The 9,156-nt window shown below is 44.2% G+C and overlaps 1 protein-coding gene across 2 annotated transcripts; it reads left to right on the top strand.

Moving 5' to 3' along the window:
- The first annotated feature begins 495 nt into the window (after positions 1-495).
- LRATD1 (LRAT domain containing 1) lies at positions 496-7,309 on the top strand. 2 transcript variants are annotated; one of them, XM_075086785.1, is made up of 3 exons: positions 501-648; positions 1,299-2,082; positions 5,458-7,309. In XM_075086785.1, exons 2-3 carry the CDS (start codon positions 1,336-1,338, stop codon positions 5,464-5,466), a joined length of 756 nt encoding a protein of 251 aa, XP_074942886.1. In that variant the 5' UTR covers positions 501-648; positions 1,299-1,335; the 3' UTR covers positions 5,467-7,309. The 2 variants fall into 2 exon arrangements, with proteins under 2 accessions (XP_074942885.1, XP_074942886.1); XM_075086784.1 differs by lacking the exon at positions 5,458-7,309 and having other exon boundaries at positions 496-648; positions 1,299-3,832.
- Positions 7,310-9,156: the final 1,847 nt, after the last annotated feature.

Below are 9,156 nucleotides of genomic sequence, written 5' to 3'. Positions count from 1 at the left end.
CACGCAACGGGCGAGAACAGTCCCCTGGAAATGCCTGTCTCTCCTGACGACAGGGAAACCCATGGAATCAGTTTATATTACACAGGTACAACCCGAGGTTACGGAAGTTAGGTGAGGGGCACCCCACCTCCGGCCTCGAGGGACGGGGCAACTCCTTGCAACCCTTCAGCTGACACCTGGGCGGTTTTTCTTGGTGAAAATGACTTTTTATCTTTCTTTTTCTTTCTTCCCTTTCGGCGCAGGGTCGCTTGGCAGGGGCACCGCTCTCTAGCCGCCTTGGGAAGCCAGCGGGACGGGACGGGCCGGGCCGGGCCGGGGGGTGGCGGGGCCCGGGGGGACCCGGGGGGGCCCGGGGGGGCTGCCGCTGCCGCCGCTGCCGGTGCCGGTGCCGGTGCCGGTGGCGGGCGCAGGGCGGCGCGGCGCGGCCAATGAGCGGGGCCGGGGCGGGCTCGGGAGCGGCGCCGCCGGTACTTAGGCTCGCCGGAGGGGCCGGGCAGCCCAGAGCGGAGCGGGGTGGAGCGGAGCCGAGCCGAGCCGAGCCGGGCGCGCCGCGGGGAGGACGGAGCTCACCTCCTCTGCAGCGCTCATGGGGACAGGACGACTTTAAAGGAGTTTCGGGGGGGGGTTTCTGGCGCTGGGCGACCACGGGTACGGAGGGGGCGGAGAGGGACCCCTTGGGTGTGTGGTGGGGATGCCGATTGCCTGCTCTTCGCCTGTTCCTTGCCGGGTCCCGGCCGGGCTGCGGGGGTCGGGCGGGCAGGAAGGAGTGCCAGCTCCGAGGCCGTGCGCTCCTGCAGCCGCCTCCCCGCATGCAGCGCTGCCCAGCGCAGGCGGAGGGGAGGGCTCGGGACCCCCCAGGCCAGCCCCTCCCCGCACCCGGGAGCCCTCGTCCCTTGCCGAGCGGGGAGCGGATCCTCCCGGCGGAACTCCATCCCCCCGCGCAGAGCTGGCCGGCGGCGGGGAGCCGCCTTCTCCCGCGGCGGCGGGAGCCGGGCGCTCCGGGACCGCGGGGCTCGGGCAGCCCGGCACGGCGCAGCCCGGGGAGCGCCGGGGAGAGGGGGCTCTGCCCTGCCCTGCCCCGCACCCCGGGGGAAGGATGCGCATTGGGAGTTTCTCGCTTGCACGGAGGGGAGGGAAGGAGTGGGGGAGGGATGGGGGCTTAGGGCGGAATCGCTGGAATCTTTTGTATGTGCCTTGATTTTTTTTTTTCCCCCCTTTCTCTCTTTCCTTCCCTCCGTTTGCACTGTCCTTCCCTTCTCTTTTTCGCTCTGTCCCTGCCCACCCCACCCTTCCTTCAGATCCAGCGATTCCTGCCCTCGCCTCGCCCTGTCATTGATGGGAAATCAACTGGATCGCATCACCCACCTGAATTACAGCGAGCTGCCGACCGGGGACCCCTCGGGGATCGAGAAAGACGAGCTGCGCGTCGGGGTGGCTTACTTCTTCTCGGATGAGGAGGAGGACCTGGACGAGCGAGGCCAGCCAGACAAGTACGGCGTGAAGGGCTCCGGCAGCCCTGGCCAGGAGACGCCCACCCACCACCTCCACCACCAGCTGGTGCTGAACGAGACCCAGTTCTCCGCTTTCCGCGGCCAGGAATGCATCTTCTCCAAGGTCAGCAGCGGCCCCCAGGCCGGGGACCTCAGCGTCTACTCGGTGTCAGCCCTGCCTGCCCTCTGCAAGCCGGGGGACCTGCTGGAGCTGCTCTACCTGGGGCCGTCGGAGCACCCGCCGCCGCACTGGGCAGTGTACGTGGGCAGCGGGCAGATCATCCACCTGCACCAGGGGCAGATCCGGCAGGACAGCTTGTACGAGGCGGCCGCGGGCAACGTGGGCCGGGTGGTGAATAGCTGGTACCGCTTTCGCCCGCTGGTGGCTGAGCTGGTGGTGCAAAACGCCTGCGGGCACCTGGGCTTAAAAAGCGATGAAATCTGCTGGACTAACTCCGAGAGCTTCGCCGCCTGGTGCCGCTTCGGGAAAAGGGAGTTCAAAGCCGGGGGGGAGCTGCAGGCTGCTGCCGGCACCCAGCACCAGCAGCAATACTATCTCAAGATCCACTTGGCGGAGAACAAGGTGCACACGGTGAGGTTCCACAGCCTGGAGGATCTAATACGTGAGAAGCGCAGGATCGATGCCAGTGGCAAACTGAGGGTGATCAAAGACCTGGCTATAGTGGATGGGAAAGAATAGGGAGTAGCGGGGGTACGTGGCTATCTTCCATCTGCCCTGCCCGGGGAGATCAGCCTGCCACAGAGACAGGAGGCTGTACGCTTTTTCTGTGGGACATGACTGGAAGCAGGATCCATGGCAACATTCCAAAAAACCAGCATTCTTTACACCCATAGCCAGTATTTTGTTTGGCTTTTAATAGCATTAATGCTGAAAGAGCAAGAAAAGAGGAGGGAGGGTGCAGGAAGGCTGTTCTCAGAGTATGTGGACAAAGTCTCTCCTGTTGATCAATGTTGACCATTCTAGCAACACGCCAATAAAATTTCAAATTGAAATTTAAGTTTTATTTCATGGCTTTAATCCATGATACATTTTAAACATCTGGGGCCATGGATGTGGATCTAGCTAAATGAGTTTCTAGTTAATATTTGCCTTGCAGTCAACCAAAAGCATCAGTTGTACTTTGCTAACTGGGAGGGGAAGGGGGTGGTAAATGCCTGTTTGTTTTGTTTCTCAGCACTGTTGCTTCAGCCTGCAGCTGCAACCCAAATTTTGTCCCAGCCAACTCTGGCAAGATATTAACAGGAGAAAATGCTTCCACACTTCTGGTTGAAATTTATCACATTTAAAATATTTTTCATCTTTGCTTTCTCTTTGCAGCTCTCTGCTAAATGTCATCATGATGTATAAGCTTTTTCTACCTCTTCCCTCTTCCTACCCTCCCTGCCTTTTTTTTTTCTTTCGGAAAAAAGTTGGTGAGCAGCTATTTTCCTGAAACTAAGCTCATTAGTTAAAGGAAGTGGTGTATTTTGGAGAACAGTGTACTCAGTGTTGTTCCTCAGAGGTCCAGCCTCTAAGTTCTCATGCTTGAGCTGTGGATTTGTATCGCTGTACTGATTCTCACTGCACCACTGCTTCAATACCTCTTCATGCACAGGTCACTAGAACCCTGCAAGAAACAAATAGGTTTGAATTCTGCATGTTGCCTCTTTGAAGGAGCATTTATTGCATATTTACAATTCCACCTAAAGAAAAAAAAGATGTCATGTAGCCAAGTTCAGCTTGCATTTCAAATTCCAAGCAACTGAAAATCCTGTTCAGTGTAAGTTAAAAATCCACAGCTGCATTTAAAAGATTACTTTTAATGTGACGTGAGCAACGGCTTGGCTGTATTTCAGATCCTATTCACTCATTGCTTAATTCTAAGTTTTGAAGTGAAAGATCAGAGTATTAAATAAATATTAAAAAATCTAAACAAATTTAGTATACTGGGGCATTTCTAGAGCTGTCTATTTTTATTATTATTTCGAGCTGCATACAACCTGTACTAAGCATTTTGTCTTTGCATGTTTCAGTACTGGAAAGAAAATGCATTTGTTTTTGTCCCCTTTTCTCACATCAATGTCAGATGGCAGAACAGACGTAATACCCCTCTTCTGTATATACAATACACTCCACCCCCTGTTAATGTACTGTGTCCTGGCTCCTTTTTGTATTAAACAATGTCAAGCAACCTTGTTGCAACAGTAACTTCATTTCTACAAAGTGTTTGCCTCCCATAGCTGAAGCTGTGAGGGTGGAGTGTACTTCATTATAATAAAATTGTCAGCATAAATATCTTTTTTTAAAGGAAAAAAACCCCAACCAACCCACTCCCCCCCCCCCCCCCCCCCCCAAAAAAAAAAAAAAAAACAAAAAACAAAACCCAAACAAACTGTGCCAGTTCAGTGAAGGTCATCTGACTGGCTTTGTGTCTGCTGATACACTTGGCAAAGATACGTGGTAATAGGCAGTGTTACTTTTATCCTCTTCCCTAAAGTACCTTGGTTAGTACAATATAGGGTAAAGATGTGAAAAATGTGAACTGTCATTATTGCCGAATTACTGCTGAAATAGCCTCAAATCACAATACACCTTTTAATAAATGTGTAACATTTTAGCTTTATATTGGCAATAGTTGCTGTCTGATAATGATAGCTTTTTCCATAACATGTCCAGAGTCTTCTGCATAGTGTTTGTGTATCTTAATTATTATACCACATTAGATCTCCCAAGTCGTCTGTTAGAACTGATTTCCCTATATCATTTGGTGGGATTGCAGAAAGGCACTGGTTTTACACCTAAGGCACTTACGAAAAATTAAAACTTAAGTTGTAGAAGAAGGAAGGGTAGGCAAAAATAATTTATTTTAATTTCTCTTTATTAAAAATATGCATTAGAGAACTGAGGTTAGAAGAGGCAGGGAGACTTGCACAAAGATGAAATAACAATGTTTATGAAGATGGGAAGAACAAAATAAGTGTCATGTTATTTTTGATTTCTGGAATGTTTTTTCTTCAAATTGCTCTTAGATTAATACTATAGGATTAGGGAGAGAATCCTTGCAAGAACAGCATTGCTCATCCTCACTAGTGAGAATGTAAAATGTACTGGCTTTAAACTTTTCAATGTGCTTTCCAAATACTCCATCACCCTATCTAAACAGCCATTTTAACTCTGGATTTTTTTGTACAGACTTACTAACCTGGTTCATAAACATGAAAATTTTCCTTGTTTTGCCCAGCTAGATGTAGAACAGTATCTTGTAGCATATAAGGGAAGTGATAGGAACTAGTCTATGCTTATTTATTCAAGCTCTGTCAGAAGTCTTTGGCACTGCTCCAAATTTGTACAGAAAAGGTAACAACAAAGTTAAGGCATTCATCCTTTGCATAAGGTCTGGAGAAAATGTATTGAAAATATTCACAGATGCTGTTAACCTAGGATACAGTATTGCCATGACTATGCTGAAGTAGCAGTCTGTTATTAACAGCACAGATACCCATAGAGATCCTTTTGGTTTTTTCTTTTGCTAGATTTCAGTCCAGAGTTACTGACAGCAATCTGGTCCTGATTCATAGTCCACTGAGGTTAATGGAAAAGGCTCTCATTGACTGCAGTGAGCTTTGGATCAGATTTTATTGTTTAGGAGGTGGTTAAAATTTGCAGACCTTTAGAAGTGAGATTTAAGATGGCATTTCAGAGACCAGAAGGGCCACCTTTCTGAGATGGGAGACAGTGGAAACAGGCAATACTGTGAAAATAAGGCAAGAAAACATACTAGTTCTGAAACAAGAAGTGTTATTCTGAGATGGCAGTACGGGATCGGTGAAAAAGACCAAGTGAAAAGTGGATATAAAAAGTTGTTCAGTGCCTTGAAACAAGAAATAGAAGGCAGGGAAGCAGTCAGGTGTGAGAAAAGCAATGACTGACAGGTGAAAAATGTAATTGATTATACTCATCTTTCAGGATCAGTGACCGGCTGAGTTAACATTTCCATTTCCAGCGGTAAAGATATTGACAAATTATATCTGTGGAATCTGTTTACGTTCTTCAGTCTAGCTACCTACGGTAAATATTTATATCTCACTCATTACTCTTGAAGTACTGACCTGTAATACGACTGCAATGTTAGGATACTTTGTACACCTTCCTTTTGTGTCACGTTTCAAGCTTTCTGTTAGCTATTTGGGCAGTGGTTTTATAGAATCTCTTTTGCTCGGGTAGTATTTTCTTAGTCTTTTCAAAATCCAAACTTTGGAATTGCTTTAAGGCTAAAATTTTATTAAAAATTCAATTCGTGTCCTCTTGAAACATAAAGAACCTTTGTGAATGTTTTACTGTTATGACCGAAATGTTTGCTGGTTATTGGCTGTGCATATAAGTAGAGGACTGTAAAGATGGTAGCAAAATAGGTTTTGTCACTGTCAAATTTTGTCTGTGTCTCCATCTTATGTTTCAAGGTTACTTTGTTTTCATTTGTTAGGATTTTTTCCCCTCTCAAGTCATTATCGTTGTATAAAATGAAAAAAAAACCAAAACCAAACAAACCCAAAAACAACACAAACAAACCCCACCACCAAAACCCAAAAAACCCCACCCTTACAGTGTATTTTTTAGGGCAATATGCTATCGATCCATATGTGGATTTTAGATTAAAATCAGGGTGTAATAAGGTGCAGCTTTCAGGGTGTGACAAAAAATTGGCCTTCAGTCTGTGCTAGAGTGAGCAGTCTTATTTATCCTGCTTCATTTCATTTTAGGGTCTTTCATATTCAGGTAAGTGATGTGCAAAAATCTGTCAGAGTTTATAGACCTGTTTATGCGATATGTTGAACATCTGTAACTCCAACCAACATTAGCTGGAGTTGAGAGAATGCTGGATCTCACTCGAGACATACAGCACCTTGTGGGATCAGGTACCTCAGCCCATCCAGTTCCCAACCTGCTGTCTGCAGCTAGAGGAGGTAGTGCACTGATAGCTACTGCTAGTTTTAAGATTTAGTTATTTTCTGTGAAAGATTTCTACTAGAGTAGCTGACAGTGTTCTGACCATAATTATACCTGGCTTTTTCTAAGAGGTTGTACGTGTTGCTGCTTGTGCTGTGCAAACAGTGTGTTTTCTGTTTTATAACCCAGGAGAAAGATGAAAGCCCCAGTCCCAAAGAATTAATAGAGAAATATGTAAGGAGGTATGATTGGGCTACTATGCTGAAGGCAATTTCACTTAAGAATTAGGGTCTAAAGGATAATGATATATGACTAGAGTATGATCATGTGCTGCTGTTAGTTCATGGCAAGTCTGAAATTTATTTGCTGACTTTGTTATTATGAAATATTTAACTTCTCTGTACTTTGAGTTCAAATTTGACATGCACAACTGCCCTACGCTCATGGATCCTCTGGCACAATGTTAGTTTAATCTGTCAGATTTTTTTGTAGTTTTACTGTAAAGAAAATACCGGGATCAGATACTTTACTGAACTGCTTGTAAATCAAAAAGAGGGTAGCGTAGATGTCGGAAAAAGGCAATGAACTAAGAATCTTCTGTTACTTGGCATACTGGTGGATTTACTCCAGATTATATAGATATAATCTATACATATATAAACTACCAGTGCTGTATTTTTTTAAAGTGGTTGTGATACTCTGCATTATCTCTTTTGCAAAACAGTATTATCTTGTCTAAACAACACAAATCCCCTGTGAAGTTCTATTTTTTTGTATTGAAATGCCACCATGACATTGAAAATAAGTTACTTTAAACATATTTACCTTTGAGAAATAAACTAGCAGACGACTAATAGGATGTATAACTGAACAGCTAGTAATACGCACTTTCATTTCTTAATTTTAAATACTTTGCATCAAGCACAAACATATTCAGGTGGATGTGTCTAGAGGCATCACAGAACTTCCAATAGCAGAGGCTAATCAGATTGAGATTATGCTTTTATATGGTGACGCTTTCCTCTTTTTTTTTCATATTTTTATTTTGGGGCTCTGGGGCATTTCTGATTCTGTATATGATCCATCTATGTAAAACTGCTTGCCTCTTCAAGTGTTTGCAGGATGGGGATCTTTATAATAAAAAACAACCTTCATGTGGCAATTACTTTGGGCTAAAATCAAGGAGTAGGACTAGCCAGGATCAAGACCTCAGCATCAGTCTCCTATAGAATTAAATGGAAGGCTCAAGTGTGTGATGTCTACCAGAAGGGCCTTAAATGCATGTTCATACTTGTACATAAAGTAATGATCTATGCAAATTGGCACTTTCCTAGGTAAAGTGGATTAATGCTTTTCAAACATCCCATTGACTTTCTGTTGTGTGGCTGTGTGGGTGCATATATATTGGGCACAAATAGAAAATTGGAGTTTAGTTTATGGGCTTGAGCCCCCGAAGTGCTTAGAGCCGGTATCTCCAGCTATTTTGACAAGAACTCAGGTGGAATTTGGAACTAATGTGGGTACAACAGAAAAGGGTGAGAGAATTTGCAGTTAAGCTTCAGGCTGTTCAAGGAAGATGTTCAGAGCTAAGCTTGAAATTCTGTTCTTTCTTTCTCTCCTCCAAGGTGCATGAAGGTGAGTAACCATGCACCCCTCATACATAAAACCATTCACACTTTGGAGATCCATGCTACTGCCTAGGCAAAATAGGGTGAGTAAAATATGCAGTGTCTCATCAGCCTTAACAAGTAAATAATTTTTCACAGTTTAAATACTATTTGGATACAGGGTAGGATTAGCAATCTATTTTGAAAAGTCATACTTTTAGGCTCATAAACTAAGCAGTATAATGCTTATAAATAGGAGACCTCAGTAATCCTTCTCTGTAATTCCTATACAGTAGAGGTAAGAGCTTGTTCCCAATTTGTGTAAATAAAAAAGTAACCCTTATTCAAGAAAATTATCTTGGGGTAGAATTTGCAAATAAATGAAACAATCAAACCCCAGATTTAGTTCTGACACGACACTATCACTGCTGCAGATAAATAAATGTCAAATATCTAAGAGTGTGAGTAAATACAAAGTGCTGCATGATGACACTTCTTCACAGCAGAGTACTTTATGCCACAGAAGGCATATTCCTCGTGTGTTATTCAACATGACTAAACATATCACAATCTGGTCTTAAAACAGATCTTTTTTTCCATATGTTCCTATTGTTTCCATATGCCGTTTCAGTTAGCTGAAAGCAATATAAAAACTGAGTCTGAAAAATATACTAATTGTTTGTAAATATTTAAGCAGGAATTTATATACATATTGGTATATAACTAATAGATATACTTGTATACATATGCATATATGCATACCATGTGTGTATATATTATGCATACACACACACAAGAAAACTTGACTATTTTGTTAGCATTGGTAATAAAAAGAAGTCATTTCAGTATGTATATTATCTGTGCAACAGATGGATACCCAAGACTTCACTGACAGGATTTTAACACTATTCAAATATTTGTTCTTTAGGGTATGCCATGGTCTTCTGACATCAAGAGAAGTGAGTTAAATATGTGGGGTCTGACATATTGCTACTTACTGGAGGAAAAAAATCAAGGAACACTACACTTTGCAATAATGAAGTACCCTTTTAGAATGAACTATGCTGCTACTGATTTGTGTATTTATAAATAAAAGAATGCTTCAGTGAAG

Source organism: Phalacrocorax aristotelis, chromosome 3 (assembly GCF_949628215.1).
Source record: "Phalacrocorax aristotelis chromosome 3, bGulAri2.1, whole genome shotgun sequence".
Classification (NCBI taxonomy): Eukaryota; Metazoa; Chordata; class Aves; order Suliformes; family Phalacrocoracidae; genus Phalacrocorax; species Phalacrocorax aristotelis.
The sequence above is the reverse complement of the archived record's forward strand: the minus strand, read 5'-3'. Positions and strand labels throughout refer to the sequence as shown.

Excerpts from the sequence above, each read along its gene's own strand:
- LRATD1 (XM_075086784.1), top strand. The coding sequence starts at position 1,336 with ATGGGAAATCAACTGGATCGCATCACCCACCTGAATTACAGCGAGCTG.